The 20,820-nt window shown below is 39.7% G+C and overlaps 3 protein-coding genes across 3 annotated transcripts; 1 reads left to right on the top strand and 2 right to left on the bottom strand.

The window, feature by feature from the left end:
- Positions 1–2,969: 2,969 nt before the first annotated feature.
- Positions 2,970–14,871, top strand: vash1 (vasohibin 1). The gene is made up of 7 exons (XM_080850553.1): positions 2,970–4,189; positions 4,821–4,909; positions 5,470–5,526; positions 8,117–8,191; positions 8,715–9,096; positions 12,220–12,329; positions 12,701–14,871. The coding sequence occupies exons 1-7, from the start codon at positions 3,962–3,964 to the stop codon at positions 12,771–12,773; spliced, it is 1,014 nt and encodes a 337-aa protein (XP_080706679.1). The 5' UTR covers positions 2,970–3,961; the 3' UTR covers positions 12,774–14,871.
- Positions 14,872–15,292: 421 nt separating this feature from the next.
- LOC308374158 (protein angel homolog 1-like) lies at positions 15,293–19,871 on the bottom strand. Its single transcript, XM_080849868.1, has 8 exons — positions 19,331–19,871; positions 18,987–19,056; positions 18,351–18,787; positions 18,078–18,210; positions 16,697–16,807; positions 16,433–16,463; positions 16,184–16,347; positions 15,293–15,957 (listed from the first exon to the last, which is right to left on the bottom strand). The coding sequence occupies exons 1-8, from the start codon at positions 19,562–19,564 to the stop codon at positions 15,803–15,805; spliced, it is 1,335 nt and encodes a 444-aa protein (XP_080705994.1). The 5' UTR covers positions 19,565–19,871; the 3' UTR covers positions 15,293–15,802.
- A 68-nt stretch (positions 19,872–19,939) lies between these two features.
- LOC308374375 (uncharacterized protein) lies at positions 19,940–20,811 on the bottom strand (the record flags this gene model as incomplete). The annotated part of the gene is given in 3 exon segments (XM_080850152.1): positions 19,940–20,764; positions 20,767–20,775; positions 20,779–20,811. Coding segments are annotated over 3 exon segments (867 nt in total).
- Positions 20,812–20,820: the final 9 nt, after the last annotated feature.

Raw genomic sequence — 20,820 nt, 5'->3', positions numbered from 1 at the left:
CCACGCACTCTTGCTTGCTCTCTTCTGGTCTATGTTGTTCACCGCGGCAGCTCCTTTCATTTTGCTGGCAAACTCCATCGTATTCTTCGATGCCATTTCCATTGATAATGACAATTCACATGCTTTTGCAAATGTTAGCTGTTGTTCGGTAAGCAACTTTCTCTGAATAGCCTCCACCCTCAAACCACTAACAAATCTGTCCCTCAGTGCATCGTCTAAATGAGGACCAATGTTGCTACTCAACATTTTTAAATTTTATAGCCAATTCACTGCCGTAAATACGTCCACTACAAACACGTATCATATTTTCATGGAGGTTACTACATGTAAACCAGCAGATACTAATTCCTGCATTCAAATAATATATTATGAAAGTTTGGATGAAATGGTCATTTATTATCACATAAGCATTTCATTATCACGGCAAACAATTACGCTGCACTGAACTGTAAGTAAAGTTTTAAAAAGTAAAAATTACTAAACCTGTAATTATTTCTTGTGAACGAATATCATTCACGTCTAACTAAACATAGACACTCGAAAGTGAACGAGGTTAATAAGTCCTTTCTGTTTCCTCTTCTGAGCCTATGCAGGTTACGTGAAAAAATATCCAGAGCCCCGTATCCGAAGACCCAGTCAAAATGAACGAAACATTTCGGTTTTCTCTAGCTTCCCATGCTAAGCCTATGCAGATCACGTGAAAAATGATCCAAATACTTGTATCCGGCAGATGACCTAATCGTTCACCTCCCGACCGTCTTTGGATCAACGTTTCGTTCATCTGCCGGATATCGGTCTTTCGTTCAATGATTCGTTCTTTTGCCGGATATCAGTCTTTCGTTCAATGTTTCGTTCTTTTGCCAAACGTGTCTTTGGGTCAATGATTCGTTCTTTCGCCAACCGTGTCTTTGGATCTATGATTCGTTCATCTGCCGGATATGGGTCTTTCGTTCAATGATTCGTTCTTTTGCCGGATATCGGTCTTTCGTTCAATGTTTCGTTCTTTTGCCAAACGTGTCTTTCGTTCAATGATTCGTTCTTTTGACAACCGTGTCTTTGGATCTATGATTCGTTCATCTGCCGGATATGGGTCGTTGGATCCTTTTCCACGTGACCTGCATAGGCTCAGTACAGTCAGCTAGAGGAAACAGAAATGATTCGTTCTTTTTCCGACTGGGTCTCTCGGATACTGGTCTTTGGATAATTTTTCACGTGACCTGCATTCAACAAATCATTTCTGTTTCCTTGGCTTAGCCAATGCAACAGTCGCAGTTGTCCCGATGCACGGTCATGAACGAATCTTTTTTTGAGAGGACTCGTTACTCTCGAGTCGTTGTAAGGATTCGTTCAAAATGAACGAATCGTTCACGAACGACACATCACTAATGGGACGTTAGTTTCCCGCTAAGCACGTCATAATCGAGGCTACCTGGTTTATCTGGTATGCAGAGGTTTTTTAACAGTCCATAGGCTTCTGCGCCTAGCTTGGCTCGTCTTGCTAGCAGCTAGTTCTCTGGTAGTCACGTTGCTTTCGTGTAAAACAATTGAACTCACTAGCTCTGCAACTGGGAATCCCTTTCCACTAAAAAGATATCCCATCCTCGTCGCCACTGTAATATATTCGGACTGCTCTTAACAGTTAATATATTCCTAACAGCTAAAGATGACAGAGACCAACTTACACACGTCTGCTTCTCTTTATTTCCACTCTCAGACTAACTCACACAGGCAACATACGGGGATTACCACATACCTAGATCACCACTAGATGGCACTGTTTAACTACCAATAAGATAGCAGGTCTAGCTACACAGTTATAGTATCAATATACTACAATTAAGACAACCGGAGGGTGGAGGTGAGAGGGGCAAACTGAATATCTGTACTGCTTATGCCAACTGAGAGGGAGAGCATTGGTTGTCCTTACATTAGCTGCTGAAGGTAAACTTGGATCAAGAACTTGTCACTGGTGCAACAGTTCCTAAAAACAAGAACAGCTTCCAAAAACAATGCAGGAATTTGATGTCATGCACAATAGTACTTTTTTTTGCAAGGATACTGCAGAAATGATAGAGCTTTGCAAATGATGCCAGAAATCGTTGATTTGACATGGACTTGGGCAATTGGCATTACCTGGAGGCAGGGGCGCCTGAAGGAATTGTTGGCCCTATGAAAGAATATAATATTCGGACCCCCCAAACCTAAACGCCCATATGGGCTGCAGTTGCTGTCAGTGGATGTTTGCTACAGTTCGTTGTTGAGATTTGAAATGATAACTTTAAATGTTCATAAGCCAGTCTAAAGACATATCTGATTTGTTGGTGCAACCAAAAATATTCTGTACTGAAAAGTCACTGGTGCAACTGTAATGCACCTCCCTTGCATTTTCCTAGTGAGAGGTCCAAATTTGCGAGATCGTATGCGTAATATGAGAGTGAGCTGTCCGCGACCGAGTGGTGTTCTGTGATGAAGAAATAGAGACCACGCATAGAATCTTTTATCTCTCCCAGTTCATTAGAAATAAGACTACATTTTTGTATCATAATGAATAATAAGAAAAATGTAATCTTTGTTAAATACACTTTTTGTTCATAAATGTAAATGCTTTAAGGCACAACCCCCACTGTAATCATGCAGATCATTAAAATGTATGAAAATAGGCTAATTAAAGAAAATCCTATAGTTATTGGTTTTTAATGTTTTATTATATGTATTTATTTTAAGGTTATAATTATGTTTACATTGTGGGATTCGTTTTCTTAAGAACATATATAGGATGGATCACTTGCCTTATATTGTTGTAGTAGGTACTATTTCTTCTACTTTTCATGTATCTCTAAGAAATAAATAAATAGCGTCTTTCACTGAGCATGCGCAGATGAAGGAACTATGTAATGCGTAAAGCTTGGCCACAACCGGCACAGTTTGCTGTCTATGGACAGAAGACGATAATCTGAACCAACATTACGTTAAGGAACAGGCGTTACAGAGAGATTGCAATGAAATGAAATGTATGACGACAGCGGGCTATCTGACGAGCGTAGTCTGTAACGTTACAGGCTAGCTAGTAGGCATTTTAATTAGTTATAACTTAACGTTAGTTAGCTAGATGCCGGTATCAGTGATGTGTGGCAATCAGTCAATATTGTTTTGATCTCTGGGCAGGGGCCAGCATTGTCCGGTTCATCGTGCGCCGCATTTATCGATTGGAGATTATTGTGTGTCTTGGATGATTGCTTTAGTGAAACTGTTCCACTCACTTGAAAAAAGTATTGTCTGTAGCTAGCTATCTAGAAAGCTAATTGTTAGCTAGGTGTAACCGGAGTCCCAGTGAACCAAGAGGACATTTTAATCGGGATATCGGACTGGAATCCTTCTTTTGTGTTTCAGAGTTAACGACGTTGTATTTAACAACCAGCTAACGTATCTCGATAACAATATGAATTTGTTTACTTACAGTGTAACGTTAAATGTCGAAGTGTTGTTTTGCCTTTAGATACACATAAGATTAATGTTACATTATCTAACGTTACTCGGCTAACGTTATGTGGATTTCAAATGTGAAACGATTTCTAGTACGCTTTTGAACGAAGACAATAAGTGGGACCGAGGTATCTTCGGCCGTTGAGTGATCCGAAGTTAAAAGGCTTCGTTATCATGTTCCAATTCTGTTAGGCCGTCAAATCAAGGCGTTGTGCGGTCCACGGTCAACTTGACTTCTCTACCAGCTAGGCTACTTCATAGCTATCAATCTGCTTGTCCTTTTGTCATCGCATGTTGAGATACAGTGCCTGAAGTGGTTCCAGGCTGACCGAACTCGATAATGTCATGAGCTGTCGGTGTCTATCACCTGCTGCTGGAGTGTCCATCAGAGTTCAACGGACTAACGTTAAGTAGCACAGTGCACGACACCTGTGCGTGCCAAGTTTGTGCTAAGACAACAGGTCTGAAGGTAAGAGGAATGCTGCGGTCCACGGCATGTTTGGGAGGTGATGAGGAGAGGGAGGAAGAGCAAGAGGATGAGGGAGACGAAGACCTACGGGATGGAGGAGTCCCATTTTTCGTGAACCGGAGTGGACTGCCAGTTAACGAGGAGACGTGGGATCGAATGTGGCGGCACGTAGCCCGTATACACCCGGATGGCGATGCAGTGTCAAAGAGGATACGCGGAGCCATCGACCTGCCTAAGGTAGCTTTTTTTTTGGTATCGATGGATTGAATTAACGTTCATGCTTTACAGAAAGTCAGGGTATATGAACTACAGGGTGAAAAAACTCACCAATTACCCAACTGATTTGGACGTTTCCATATTAAAACAAAATATTATTTGAATTACACACATTGATGACTGATAACAAATTGTTAATGTGTACAAAATAGGTAGCCCATTGCACGATGACTTCAGTTTGTGGCACCTTGAACCACTTCGGCTACGTTTAGAAACCCACATTATTTTGAGGGCAATGGAATAGAGGGTCTTTTTTCAACAGTGTCAACAGTGTATGGTCTGTAGGCTTTTAAAAGCATTAGCTTAACGGATTATATCTGACACAGATTTCTGTTATTTTCTGAGCTTAGACAAAAATGTCTGAATCACATAGTGGTCTTTCTATAAGACATGTTATGAAAGTTTGTGCAACCATAGCCAATGGCAGCCTATATAACTGCCTGTTAGGTACAGTCTGGCCACATTCAAGAGGCAGCCTTGTCTAACGGGCTCCTTGTGACTTTCATTAAAAAAGAAATTCTACCCATGGGCTTTGAATGTGAAGAATTGTGCGGCAACTCATCAGACCTATGTCTTTCTGCTTACTTGGCAGATTCCAATACCAAGTGTGCCTACATACCAGCCAACCAACAACATCCCCCAGCGCCTGGAAGCAATACAGAGATACATCAGGGACTTGCAGTATCCTTCCAACTAGATGAAACACTGTATATGAACAACATTAAGCTAAGGTGTAGCCATTTGTCATACTGTGATGTTTTATGAAGGGTATTTTTTTGTATTTAAGTGTTATAACCAGCATGCTATTTTAAACTGCGTTAGCTCAGAATTTTAGTTTTGAACAGATTCCATAGTGCCTAAGGCTGAGATTAATAAAATAGAAATTTTGCTGTCAAGATGTAGTGAAGATGTTACTAGGCTACCAGTGACCACTGAAATATTTACTGAATATGAATCTTTCAAGACATGCATGCATGCATGCGGACAGTACGTCTACTTCCAGAGCTTTTGGTAGGTGTTGTAGATCAGTGGGTACGTGGATTTCATGTAAGCGTTAGGCTACAGTTGGCATAATCTAGGTCACTGGGTGACATTTATTATACTTGATTATTTCAATGAAATACCATCAACATGGTATATTATTCAAGTGTACCAGCAACACACTAGGGTATCCATCAATGCTGAAGATACTGCTGTTCAAAACATCTGTGTTTTGTTGTGCACTTAACATCGTTTTTCAGGTACAATCACACTGGAACACAGTTTTTTGAAATCAAGAAAAGCAGGCCTCTCACAGCGTAAGTGCATATTGTGTTTTCAAACTTTCTTATATATTCCTGGCCACTTTAGGCTCTTTTCCATGTTCTACCTTTTTAGGAAAAAAAATCTGTCCAGGTTATTCTACCTCAAATTGCCCATCTCAGATTTTCTTGAGAAATGTACCACATACAGGAATACTTTGTTGCCCTTGGAGACCACAGCTCAAAAAACATTTGTATGACCTGTAGGGTCCCTCAAGGATCCATTGTAGGGCCTTTTCAGTCACAAGGCACAACATCAACTATCATAGCTATGCAGATGTCACCCAGCTCGATATTGCTGTAAAACCCAACAACAACAGTTCTATTGATTACTTGGTAAATTGCATTTCTGATATAAGTGTATGGATGGTACAAAACTTTCTCCAGCTCAACCAAAATAAAACCGAGGTATTAATCGTTAGTGAAAAAGCTGAAAGAAAGAAACTATCTGCACATTTTAAAACACTAGCACCTAACACCAAGCACCAGGCCAGAAACATAGGTGTCATATTTGACTCAGATCTCAATTTTGAAACTCCTATAAATACATATAAATCATATTTTTATCACTTAAGAAACATTGCTAAGGTGCAACCATTTCACTCTCAGGCTGACACTGAAAGACTGATGCACGCTTATCAGAAAAAAAAGGCTAGACTACAATATCTTGTCTGGTCTACCAAAAAAAGCCATTAGTCAATTACAAACTATACAGAATGCAGCAGCGCAAGTCCTCACTTAAACAAGACAGAGGGCACACATCACACCAGTATTCAAATTACTGCAGTGAGGTCTTCTGGCACTGAACTCCTAACAGTTCAAAAATCCTGGACAGTGAGACATGGAGAAGCAACCTTTAGTTTCTATGCCCCCAGCCTTTGGTATACTCTGAAGAATGGCTGAAACGGTGAAAATCTTAAAACATGCACTTAAGACATAACTCTTTAATCTCTCCTATCACTCTGTGATATTTTTGTGTTTATTTGAAAATCTGTGTCTCTTTACAAGTGTTTGTAACCCCCCCCCCCCCCCCCCAGCTGTCTCTTAGTTTGATGATAACCGTACTGAGCAGGCCTCTACAGGGCCAGTGTGGTCAGTACGTCATTTCCTGATTTTTGTCTTTGGAAAATCTGTGTCTTTTTACAAGTGTTTGTTACCCCCCCCCCCCCCCCATTTTCCTTCTGTGAGGCGCATTGTGTTACTTCCTGGTATGAAATGTGCAGTACAAATAAAGTTTGATTCGATAAAGTGTGATCTTCCAAACTTATACTTTCAATGTTTCAACTTTCACAGACTAGGGCAAAGTTTGGGATTTATAATCCCAAAACGTTGTCATGCTAGAGGCTTCAAATTCGCATCAGATATTTACCTCTATGTTTAGTTGAAACTTAAATCTATAGTCATAGTGTTCACAGTGTAATCGTGTGAAATCTGAATCCCAAATTGAACTGCCCAATTGCACAGCATCCACCAAAGCATCTGGCAAATGGCTTTGCTTTCCTACAGAATTAACCTTTCTGAACCTTTAAAAATTTTAATTTTCAAGTATATTTTATAAAGTATAAAATAATACAATAAGCTGGGTGGGCCAATCCCTCACTCAGTGGATTTACTGGATTACTGAAACATTGAAAACAAGTGTATAATAAATCCGGTGGAAACTCTGTATCGATGGCCTATGCTCCACTATGTCGTGAGAAGGCCAGCAACGACAACAACAACAAATAGGGCAGTTAAATTGGGTGTTCAAAAACATCTGTGAATACTTTTTCAAGATTTCACGCCTTGATAACACTGACTATGGACACAATCCTATTTAAAGCCTCTAGCATGATATACATATATTTGATGTATCAAACGCAAAAAAGGTCACACAGTAATTTTTTAAATGGTTAAGAAATGGTCAACTTGCAGCAAAGATCCTGAGATTTGACAATGCAGACAGAGGCGTCTTGCGGATGTTTGCTTAGCTTCCCTGTATCCTCAGATGATGTCATTAGCAGAGGAAGTTTTGTGCATACCAAAATAGGACACTGGATAAGAAATGTAAACAGTTCTCAGTCTTTGCTGGATATTCTTGAATGTGTCAATTTAGTAAAACAGGAACATCTGTGTTCAGGTCAGTCAAGTTCAGATTAAAGGTAAGGTCTGCTATTAAGGTTCGGTTTCACAAAAGGTTGTTGATATTTGAGCTGTTGATGATTGTTTATGGCTTTGTCCAAGCCACCATTTATGTTTCCCATTCACAGAGCCAGAACTGTGTATTGAAATAAATAAATGAATGGATAGTTAGAGGACTGTGAGGACCAATTCAATGAATTTGACAAAAAACGTACAGGATTAGAATTGCCGATTTTACTAAGTGTTTGACCATAGGTTTATAATAATCTATAACCAAACTAGAATTATACTGACAGTGTTTTCAAATTGCTTAACCCATTGTGTTTTGGTAGGTTTCCTTCTCTGCTATTGCATTTAAATTACATTTTCAAAGACCATCAGAGCATATTAGAACCCCAAAGTGCCTGAATTGTGCCCAATAGTCCTTAGTCCACAAAGCCTCATTTGTGTCAAATTTTCTGTTAAGGTTGATGGACATTGCAAAGGAGATGATCAGAGAAGCCCTACCAATCAAATGTCTGGAAGCTGTGATCCTCGGAATGTATCCTCTTTTATTCAGTAGTGTATACGGTGCATAAACTCTATTTCTGCTTAATTAAATATAATTGTAAAATGTATTAAAAGTGAGAGCACGAGTGTAATTCTGTCTTGAAATAAGATATTTCCATTTATATGGGGTAGAGCCTCACACTGAATATAGTTCATCTAGTGCAGCGACGCTACTGTAATTGGGATGTACATTCTCATTGAACTTGTTTGTTAGCTTTGGGATAGAGTGTGCTAGCTTTAGCTTTGGGATAGCACGTGTAGACAATCACTTTGAATGGACTTGCCACTGGTTGTTATTTGACCAGTTATTATTTAAGATTTGAGTGGCACAGCTTAGTTTAATAGGGCAAGAGTGTTTAGTCTTCAGTCCACAAGGGGCCAGTGAAACTTTCCCACATGCCTGATACAGTTAATTAAACCCGTGACATAACATAATAAATTAAGTGAGTTATCTTTTTGCTTGGAATGACAACCATGACTCCCAAAAATATTTGACTTAACCCATTCACTCTAAGTTACCTCACCAACAGTATGAACACAGTGGAGCGCTTTCCGCTCAGCTTTAAGACTCAGTTCTCAGGGAGCCACTTCCGCCACATTGTGTTAGGAATCCACAGTGGTGGACGCTTTGGGGCGCTTGGCATCAGCCGACGGGAGGACCTCATGTTTAAACCACTGGAGTTCCGCACACTGGCTGACCTGGTACAGGAGTTCCAGGGCGCATATCAAGGCTACTGGCATACACTGCGTAAAGTGAAAATTGGTCAGTATGTGTCACATGACCCCCATAGTGTGGAGCAGATTGAGTGGAAGCATTCGGTGCTGGACGTGGATAAGCTGTCCAAGGAGGAGCTACGAAGGGAGCTGGAGAGACACACGCGGGACATGAGGCTAAAGGTGAGCATGAGTTGTGTTCTCTTACCTAGTATTTCAAAGGAAAACATCAGGCAGAGGTGATAGAATAACTGGTTTAAAAAAAAAAAAAAAAAACCTCTGACCTTTCCTTTTAATACTTCCACCTTACTTGGATAACAAAGGTATGCTTACTGAAATCCACGTGCTGATTTTCTAATTCATACACTGTCCTTAAGAGATTTTAATTGTATTTACATATCTGAGGAATATATTCATAGGACAGGGTAATGTGAGGGGAGGAGGCTGTTTCAGAGTTTGAACTCCCTTATTACATGTTTTGAAGACCTTCTGTTTGCTTATGTTGCTATGGGAACTTGCACTCTTAGCCTAATTTGAGATAACTTCTGACTGCAAGACGTGGTTGATGTTTTCAAGTGGCTCGTACCATTAGCATACTCCCCTGCACTGTTGTGGCTTGTTTTACTTTGGGAACCTTGTAAACTAGAGTAATGAAATTATTCTTGTTTAGCCAGTGGTATTTTCAGTCTGAGGCAGCCAGTCAAATTAAAGAAACAACTCTGGGGTCTTGAAAAGTATTGGTTTATTGAAACTAGTCCTTGGTTGACTGAAGATGGTGTTTACTGGAAAGAGTAGGTGGGGGGTATCTGCTGGCCTAACTGCACTTGTGACTGAGTGAAAAGGCATGTGTGGTGAGGTGCTGATCAGTTAGGAGCCTTTCTGACATAGTTAATGCTTTATGTTCCTGAAACGTAAGCCTGTTACATTATGGCAAAAAATATAATAATGATTATTTAGATCAACACTGAGATCACCATTATTTACTTAATTACTCATTCAGTGTTTCACCTAGCATTTATTTTAAGCAGCGGTGCAGTTGTGTATGCAGAAATGAGGCCGTAACACTGGACCCTCAGTGCTTTTATTTAAAGTAACAATATGTAACTTTTTTTAACAGCTTGAAAAAAAATTGTGCAGCTACAATTACTTTTAATATGGAGAATGGCCTTTCGCCATTGCCACTGGGGGTCTGTAGGGAAAATACTGCGGTATGTAAGATTTCTGGAGCTGCTCAATTAGGGGTGGGGTAAAAAATCGATTATTCGATTTTTCTCGATTCTCTATAAAACGATTCTCTCTCGATTTAGAAAAGTTTATAATCTATTTTGTAATCGATTTTTGTGCACATCCAGCTTGCATTTCAACATAAAATGGATGTGTTAAAAAAAAAAGGGGGGGGGGGGGGTTCAACTACAAAATCGTTGACCTCTGAATCGGAATCGAATCGTGAGGTGCCAAGAGATTTCCACCCCTAGACTCAATATTAAATGTCTCTGTTTTTAATTCTCACTACACCACTGGTCAGGGTGAGAAATTTACATATTTTTGGGGGGGCAATTTTTGCCCCACTTACTGAAATCCAGGGGCATTTAGAAACTTGTGAAATAACATTTAACCCTTGTTCAAAATAATAAACACACTTATTTAGGCTTACAGTATATGAACAATTGTCATCAAATGACAATAATAAGACTATTAGGCATTAGTCTACAAATTCAAAGTGTTTTCTTAGATTTTTTGAACAAAAACCAAACAGACCACGTAAATTAGACAATCATATTCAATTGTATTCTTATTTCTTTGTGGTTATTAGTTGTTATTACTAAAAAAAATTAAAACAACTATTAACAATCGTTTTTTTTCTTTTTTTATAATAATAACACATTATATTTATGGATTTTTGTGTTACCTTTAATCATGAACCTACCTACCATAGAAGGCCTACAGGAAATACAGATTAGACTAGTAAACTAGCTTTCAAGCAAGCCTTTGTAACCAACGCACTATCAGAGATAGCTAACGTTAGCTAACTTACATTTAACTATCTTATTCTTAACCAAACTAAATCATTTCTAAAAGTAGTATTACTAGTTATCATTCACCGTAGGCGATGCGTGCTGCTTGGCGCTTGGTGACGAAATGCCATGTATTTCTGAATGTTTTCGCTCCCCTTGATGGAGTCAGCAGAAGAATTTGCCTGTGCTGGATTTACAACAATTTGGGCAACTCGTTGTCCACAAGTCCAACATGCCTTGAAAACAAAACCGGGTCTTTTTCTCTTCGTCGTAGTCATCCTCCACCCCAAGCCAATCTAGCTTTCATTTTTGACAGTCGCTGGGTGTGTGAATTTTATCTTTTAGAGCCTGAGATGGTGACAGAGACTGCGCTGATCCTCATTTTTCCTCACTCTGGCGTCTGATTAGGAAGCGCTCCAAATATTTTTTGTTAGAACGTTCGTTTTCCTCACGCAACAATCAGTCAAGGCGAAAATCAAAACATTTAATGGCAACTGACTGAGTCATATAGGCTACGATGTTTTTGACACGTTCATTATATTATTATTACAGAAAATTATGGGGGCATTTTTTGCCCCTCCTAGTAATTTTAGGGGCAAAATTATATTTCTTAGGGGCAGTTTTTGTGTATTTCCGACGCTGCCACTGGTGTGCGTTACACTCTGACTGAGCTTCTGGCTGGGGTTAGTTATTTGCTCTGTAAATTATGCCTGCAGCCTAAAACAATAATATATTTAGCTGGCTAATCAATGTAGTTACAGTGCATGTCATGAATGCGTGTGTGTCATCTTTGCTTGAGCTGAACTCAAAATGCCACAGCATTTTTTGCTGTCAATTTACGGAGTATGTTTTATGTATTTGACATATGCCCAGTAACCTAGTTTAGTCCTGCATGACAGCTGAAAAGGGGGGAGAGGAGAGTAGGAGTTGACACACTACGTATATTTCCCAAAGTGAATACTACCAGTGAGGAGTATATAAAACTGTTTACATCCATGCAGTATGCACAACTGCACTTTCACTCTGTGCCATATATGATGTCTTGATGATCTCCCTATTTATGTTTTTTTTATATATATTTATGTGTGAGTGCGTGGGGTTGCAAGCATGCTTTAAGGTGCTTTAGTGTGGCTGAAAGGTTTATGTGGATGTAAGCAATTTTTTTTGTGGTTGCACAAGCAAATTTCGTTGTGTATCTAATGCACAAAGACAAATAAAGACTAGTCTATTCTATTATTTAATTGATGCATAATGATCTATTTAAATGAAGATGCATTCTGTGTTTCCCCAGATTGGGAAGGCGATTCCACCGTCTCCCACCAAAGACAGGAAGCGAGACACTGGCTCACCGCTACGGAACAATGGAAGCCCCATGCGCAGGAACAGCCGCAGTGACAGACGGTATGATGTCGCTGACTCAGCACTTTTCCCTCATGCACACGATTTGCATTAAGTCTGAACGGGAGAATTGCAGAGGTTATGTAAAGGCTGCATCGGTTAAGATCTGAGTTTGCACTTTCCATTCTATGTGGATGAATGGCCTTGGATCCCTTGCCTTTATGATTTCAAATTTAACACATTATAGCAGAAGACTTACTGCATTTATCTTGCAACTATCGGTTGTGCACAAAGAATTGAAAAAAATGAAGTAATAATTTACTAATTTTAAGTAATTAAAAACATTTTTTTTTATGAATAATGAACTGAACCAGAACTCAACTCCTCAGTATGATACTTGTGTCTTTGTTATTGAAATGTGATCTTTGTTGCAGGCCGTCGGGGGAGAAGAAAACTCTGGAACCTAAGCCTCCATCTGACATGAATGGATACCAGATCAGGGTGTAATATGAGGAACATGGACCATCTGCTACCAGTGGATGCCACTTAGAACTTGTTTTTTCTACTTTTTTATTTTCTTATACAGTTGATTGTACAGTTGATAGAACTGTTGGATTTTTTCTACAATCAACCGAGTATTTGGTCATACATTCTGACCATCACAGGACTAATTGTAATAAAACACAGAGAAGACGTGTCTTTCAAGTACACAGGGTTTGGGTGATTCTATCATAAGAGTGTGATGTTTTCCTGTCGTTCAGACTTTTATCAGAAAGTTCTGTGCTCTGGTGACATCCAAAAATCTAGTGTTGCATGGTGCCAGTGTCCAGAGCATCAGATCATGAGTGTTCTTAGTGTGTTCTTTTGTACACCTATACCTATAGCCTTTAGCCCTGTTTCACAGCTTCCAACCTTTTGGAGATGTATGTTTTGATATCACATACCTAGTGCCAGGGTTCCCACGGTCATGGAAATCCCGGACAAGTCATGGAATTTGAAAGTATCAGACAAGTCAAGAAATTCTGTCAATTTATGTAAAGTTTTGGAAATGTCATGACATTTTATTTTGTTGTATGTAGGTCTAATTTTTATTGTACTCTTTCATTGATGTTTTATTGTGTACATTTCTGCAGGGTGATGTAGTTTCCAATTTAATTGGCATAGCCTAACTAGCCTTTTAGAAAAGGAATGAAGCTATTTAATATTAATTTCAGTTAATAATTAGGGCCAACCTGTAGAGTAAAGTACACAATTATGTGTACTTCCAGGTTGTGAAGGGTCATGGAAATGTCATTACTGGTGCTTGAAGTCATGGAAAAGTTTTGAAATCTTGTCAATGAAAATGGGTGGGAACCCTGTAGTGCCTTTGACTCATTGGAAAGACATTCACCCTCAGTGGTCTGGTCCCATGACAGAAGCCATCCCAGTGGAAATCCAGAATTGCCTCCTTGTTGCAGCTCTATGTGGTCATGAACACCTGTGTCATATCAGAGGGCACATTTTGCCTCCCTCGAATGCCATGCCATCCGCACTCCAAAAAAAATCATCCAACAGGTTCAGTTTAAGTTATGCAATGTATAGCATAGTAAATTGAGCACAATTCCTTGTCAACTAATCTAGGGCTTGGTAGATTCCGTCCAGAATTGAATGAATTCCAGGCAAATAATGCTTTCTGAAACACATTTTACAGACCACAAAACTTAGAATGCCAGCTCCAACCTTTCTAATCTCAGTTTCAAAGGTGTCCTAGGTCAAATTACATAATAGTGAGTCTATGGGAAGGGTAGAGTACAACAATTATTTATCTGGGACACCGTTGAAGTATGAAACTTCATTTAGACTTTATTGATTCTTACTTCATGAAGCCATGTAACATTTGAGTTTCAGCCCATTAACCACAATGCTTAATGACACCTAATAACCTGATGAGGGCAAACATTTTCATTACTTGGCTATTATTTTGAGAATAGTTTTGAAATTTTGCATGGCTGCATGAATGCCATAGAACTTTATTCATTGAAATTCTTGATGTGACCTGCCCAACCCAAGCTGAGCTGGCATGCAATGGCCCTTAACGTAATACCATTATCAGTACCAAAAATAAAGATAAATTAGTATAAACAACAAGGGGACAATCAGAAATGTTCCACACATTTGTGACTTTGTCTTACAGAAAACATTTCAAAGCATATTTGACTACATGTGTGATATTAAAGGAATGACATGAATAATTCCTCTACTAAAAATGACCAGATAACCAAATTTCTTCGTAGAAGCCTGGTGAATTAAGGCATCAGCAGCCAAATGTCTACTGCAAAATGCACCAAATGCCTTTTCCCTGTCATGTATAGCCCTTCAGTGTAGACACCAGTGTCACGATGCAATCTGATGTGAACAAGCAATGTTATTTTGCGGTCATCCCTATAATTAGTAAAATGCACCGGACTGACAACAGCATCCTGCCAGCCTGTGACTAGCATACCAGCAATGCTGGGAGATAAGGATGAAATCAGCTATACTTATGACCACTTTTTATACAATCTTTTTTCCCATTGGACAGTTTTTCAGTTGTATTCTATCAATGTCTTCACACTGTGCTTAGAGATTCCTGTAGTGTGGCAAAATAGAATTGTAATACAAATTACAAACTGCAATTTTGTAAAACAACGCGTATGCTTCTTTGTGATGGATAATCTGATTTGTTTTTGTTCAAGCCAAACATGTATAGGAAATGTATATATACAATAGATATGGAAATCTGCATATCTCCCATGACGCAAGCTGTGGTATGGGTGCGTCTGCTGTTCCATGCTTTGTTCTTCCCAACCCTAGTACCTTAAAACATCAAATTGGTTGTTTAAGATACTAATTAACCTGGGGGAGACAACATCCTGTCATAGCAATTCTCCAACAGGCTGTCCGAAAGAAATGGTGCATATTTCTTGGAAAATCACATGTTTATTAACTCAATGCAAAGCTGACATTTTTCATGGATACAAAAAAAAAAAAAAAACCTTAACCAGAAAACATCAGGGTGGCTCAGAAATCAGAAAATGACTTGAGTAGAAAAATGGTTTCTGTGAGGTTCACACCTTTTTGTAAAAAAAATGCCCTGGTGTTGCAGAGTTTAAAATCTTTCAACAGGAGAACTACAACAGGATTCCGTACTCTGCTCCATTGGTCTTGTGTATTAGCCAAATAAATGAGTCAATTTAACATTTCCTGAAGCTAAACTCCAAATAACCTTTTTCAAATATAAAATTCTGAAGGTTTTAAGACTCAACTGTAAAGGTAAAACTGGATTAAAAAACAACAACAAAAAAACATCCAACTATGAAAAATTGCCCCCCCCTGAAATTACATAAGTTATTGAATGCATCTTGAACAGAAACATGAACAGAATGTGATGTGATTTTAACATGTTTCTCCAGATCTGACATGAACTGAAAATATGCAGGAAAACCAACAGAATGCCATGACATATGCCTTGGCCGTCGTCTAATCACAGTCACATTGCAACCTTTCTCTCTTTGCCGTCAAAGAGGGCTGATGCGTAGTTTAAATTTGACAAGTAGGCTAAGATGGTCTGAAGGGAAAACCTCATTGGGCAGACCTCTCAAAGACCACAAGTCATCCTCTGTCAGGAGAGCCAATCTTCCAATCTGCTCCAGACCTCCATGGAGTCTTTTGTCTGAACATAAAACACAAAACTAAAAATTATAAATCTCTTAACACTGCATTTAGCTTCAAACCATTTTAAATGTCACTATAAGAACAGTGTTATTACTTCAAACTGAATAACCTGGCATTATACTTATTAATGTGTCTGTTTTAAACTCTGTGCCAAAGGCTTTTTCAAAAGTAGCATGGCTTTTCCAGTATGAGAGTTTATCTTCTTTAACAACAATGTGCCTGACCTGTTTGGCCTCTGGTGTGGTCAGTTTTTGCCGAGTAGAAGATGTAGTCGACTGTTGCACCAGCGTTCGAGTGCACCGTAGTCACCTCCGGCCTGTCTGTTCCTGTGATGAAGTGACTGTAGGCAGACCGCAAGTTCAGGCAGTGGCAGACCGTGTTGCTGAACCTGTCAATGCAAAGTGGTGTTTCAGGGTACATATCTGATGTCAGTGAAAAAAAAATGGACTATATTTCATGCATTTTATACTTACGTTGGAGTACACGGCTGCTTTTCATGAGGGTCTAAAAGAAAAAGGAGGTGAGTTTTAACTTGTAATAAAGACTAATAACATTTAAAAGGAAGAATCTGAAATTCTAATCCAATATACTTTTTTGTTAAATTCAGCACATTTCTCTTCACGGTTGTCCATCTGTCCATTTAATAAAATAAATGGTAATGTTTGTACACAGCCCTGACTCCGTAGATGGGACAGGGGCTGGGATACTTTAGTGGATTGAGGGGTTGGGGTGTTTACCAGGAGTGTTGTCTGTGACATCAGGTATAAGGGCCAGGTCTCTAGGCCGCTCACAAGCTGCCTTGCAGTACCGTAGTTGGAGTAGGAAATCTTGACTGTACTTTAATTTCCCTGCAGAGGAAAAACAAAAACAATCTTATTAAGGCCTGGGCAATTAACCAAATTACAGGATGTAAGGTTGAGATGCTTTGTGATCGTTTTCTTATGCTAAACAGGCACAAAATGAAAATCTTTACATTACAAATTTCATAATAATTTCTGATATGTCTTTTAAGCAGATCACATTTTCCCACAGAGCATGCCAGAGACACTTTGTGTTCCATTATTTTCAAACTTGTGATTACAGGAGACATTACTGTGGATTTACCATCTGGTAAATCTAAAATCACTGTTATATTTATTGGAGGTCATATCCCTCAGACATAATCGCCAGTGGGATTAGCGATCCCGCTTTCTGCATCACACCCTCCCTCCCGCCCCCCTGCCTCTCATCTGAAAGACAACAAAGTACTAGTGGCGTGGTAAGCACTGACACAGCACAGACAGACACTGCATCTGGACAGTCAGCCAACCTATGTGATTTAATACCTTTTAATTATGATGTATAAAAGTTATAAGATGTGAGAAAGCAGATCATTTGTGCATTTCCTTTACACAACTATGGTGTCAAAAACGCATTTTAGCATGGATGCTAACATTATGGCATTATTACACCTCAACTAATTTAGCAACTTTCAGAAATGTAAAGGATATAAACCAGGTCTGTGACACTGGAAGTGATTGGGGTGCGTCTTGGAATGAACGGTTTGTAATAAAAGTCTTGTTTTTGGTTATTTATTTGGGTATTTGTTATTTTTGTTTATTCTGTAGCGTTTGTTCTGTAATCGTGACAGGACGGCAAGGAGGAACTTTTTACCTAAACTAATGTGTTTCAAAGGTTTAAAGTTGCCGCTCAATCATTTTTACTGAATAATATCACTGTTATGAGGTCATAATCAGACAACCAATATTTACCCGTTCTTCAGACAAATGTTTTGACGTGAAAATATGATTGTACCCAATAATATCAGATTGATTAATGATGTCCTTTTTACCTCTCCACTATCACTCGACAACAGCACTCTGTACTAAGTGTGCAGAACCTATACACATTAAACCAGTGCTGCTGTTTATGGTTAATTAGGCAGAACCAGAAATGCCATTTTGGCATCTTGTAGCATATGCCTCCAGGTCAATTCACATGTCCAAGCAATAAGTCATTATCTCAACTAAACATAATAACAACCAGTTCAATGACCGTGGAATGTGAATATTGTCTCCTCACTACAACTGAAAAACAATAGAGAAAACAAACAAAGAAACACAGACACACTCCTCTAACCTGATGGTGGCCACTCAGCATGTTTGGCCTTTACATACTGGCAGTTGTCGTTGATGCCGAGGCTGCTAGGCAACAGTGGAGCGAAGACTCTTCTGGGATGAGTTTGGTGTGACAGGTCCTCTTGTCCTGATATCTGACAGTAAAAGATTCCAGGAAGCCACACACAGAGAATGACAGTCCATTGATCTTTCTGAACGTACAAAATACTAACTAGAGTTTGACAAAAGCAGAGAAGGTGAAAGACGGAAAGTTGGTAACTAAGAGGATGCTCACCATCCAAGTGGGAAGGCCATGGTAGTAGAGCTGGCCTGTTTTGATGAACTGGTACAGTGGCATATATGGGAAGGAATTGAAGTCTCCACACAGAACCACCTCACATTCTCGCCCAATGGCCTTACACCGCCTCACAACATTGTCTACTTCTGCCAGCACCATCACCAGCTGGGCCAGCTTGATATCACCTCTCCTGGGGTTGAAGAGCAGGTGGGTAGTGGCTACACAAATAGGTGTTCCCGTCTGATCCGGGGATTTCGAGGTGACTGGCTGAAGCAATAAAACAATAGCCACGTTGTCGCGGTCCAGCAGCTCACATCCTTCCCGGCGTAGCTCCAGCAGACTCACAGAGAGCTGGAAGAAACGACTGTGCTGGTAGCACACTGCACATCCATCGGTCTTGGATCCTGTTCGCCGCTTGTAGACACAGGTGTACCCTTGGACAGCAGGAATGTGAGAAATAATGTCAATTTAATTTTGGTATAAATCAAGCCAAGACAAGACAATAACCCCCCCCCCAGGTAACTGGCATGCACACTCATTGTTCCATTTTTATGACTGTATTCCAAGATTCTCTCCATATTCTCAACATCACAGAAATCATGCATTTCACATAGCTCAGTGTTCTGAACATACCCAAGTCACTGAGGACAGGTTGTAGCTGTTTCTGGAAATGGATTTCCTCTGCCTCTTGCAAACATAGAATCTAGACATAAGCAAATGAGTTAGACGGTTCCAGTTACTAACACCAATCCTGTATAAGGTCAGCAATAAACTGATAATGAGCAGCATTGATCAAAAAACTTGCAAAAATCATTACAAGATCAAGAGTCTAGTTGTTATAAAATTAACATCACATGTTTTCAAGCAAGTTTAAACATTATACATCCCCTAAAACCATCAAATATGCAGCATTACTATGCAATACACGGGACTACATGCTTCTACTGGGAGGTCAGTTTAAATACCGTTCTACTTACATCTGGCCGCCAGGTTTTAATCTCTTGGATGATCCCCTTGAGACGGGTGCTCCAGACCAGTACCTTGTCTGAACAGTGTATGTAGAGCTCAGGATGGCCCTCCAGTAGGTATTGAGCCAAGATATTGTAGGACATGAGGCTGAACTCAAACACAGACTCGGGGCCTTGGTCTGCCGTCTGTGGTACTGATGGTTTGGCTTGGGTGCCATCCAGATCTTCCCACACACGCCACATTACTAAACAAAGACGTATGCAAGTACTGAGAAAAATAAAATACAGTAAAAATATTTAAACATACACACACAGACACAACTAAATAAAAACGCAGAGAATATGAATAAATGTCACATTGTCATCATTCAACCAAGTTGATCACCTTTGAATAACATTTATATTGTGGTGTGTTTCAGAATTCAGTAGTCTTCTGAAGTAGTTATTACTATTATATTATATGTCTTTTTTTTTTGTAAGGACCGGCCAAGTCAATTTAAGATCATTTCCTTTTGTTTGTTAGTGTGAGGCTGATGGTAATCGTCTTAGAAATTCTATTGATACACTTCATTTTAGACAGGAAGCTGGTTCAACTGACTACCACAAGAAGAAATATTTCTACATGACAGTAAATGATCGCATCACACCTTTAAACTCTGTGCTCTCCTGTGGAGCTGGATAGTAGCTCATAGATGGGAACTGCCAATAAGGGCGGTGCACCATGTCAGCCAACCCATGACCTACTGGGAAGTGCCACCTATGGAGCTCTGGCTGGGCCTCAGTGTTAGACTGACTCTGACTACCCAATGGTTCGGCAAGGAGGGCTCTCAGGTCCAAGTCGGGGCAGTCCATAATGGGAGGTTCCTGGGGATTACTAAAGTAAGAATAAGGATGTGATTCTAACTCTGCCAGAGCCATATAAACCTCCACACCAGAGTCTTGGTTTTCATTAGTTGAGACAGACTCCCCTCCCTGAGAATCTAGCAGTGCCATTTCCCAATCCTTTCTCTTTCTTCCTATCTCCTCCTGAGAAGTATTCCCCACAGACATCTGGCAGCTCACTATGTGGCTATAGCTAGTCCTAGAGGTTGGTGGAACTACAGCTTCCTGAGTGCTTGCTTCTTCCTCTGGCCCAATGCTCTCTGTCTTTCTCGCCCTAAAAGTGTCTTCATCTGTGGGACAAGTGATGCATCCACTTTTCAGTGGAGTGGCTTTCTTGTTCTGTCTCTCTTCCTCCATCTCTTCGAGACCTTTACTTTCACCATTTCCTACTGTTTTCTCAGAGTTTCTGCTCTGATCTAGCCACTCATCCGGCAGAGCAGATTGACATTTGGTCAAGCTCTGTGGAGGTGCCCCTCCAGTATTGCATCCCTCTTGTCCATTCATAAGCACAGAAGATGCTCTCCTTACCAAAGCTTCTGTTGGAAAATCAACATATACACACTGTTAACTTTTTAGAAAACAATATGCCAATAACAATACTTAAACATGGTTAGCTT

This window comes from Sprattus sprattus (genome assembly GCF_963457725.1).
Source record: "Sprattus sprattus genome assembly, chromosome: 13".
In the NCBI taxonomy this organism is placed as follows: Eukaryota; Metazoa; Chordata; class Actinopteri; order Clupeiformes; family Clupeidae; genus Sprattus; species Sprattus sprattus.
Note: the sequence above shows the minus strand (reverse complement) of the source record. Positions and strands in the feature narration are given on the sequence as shown.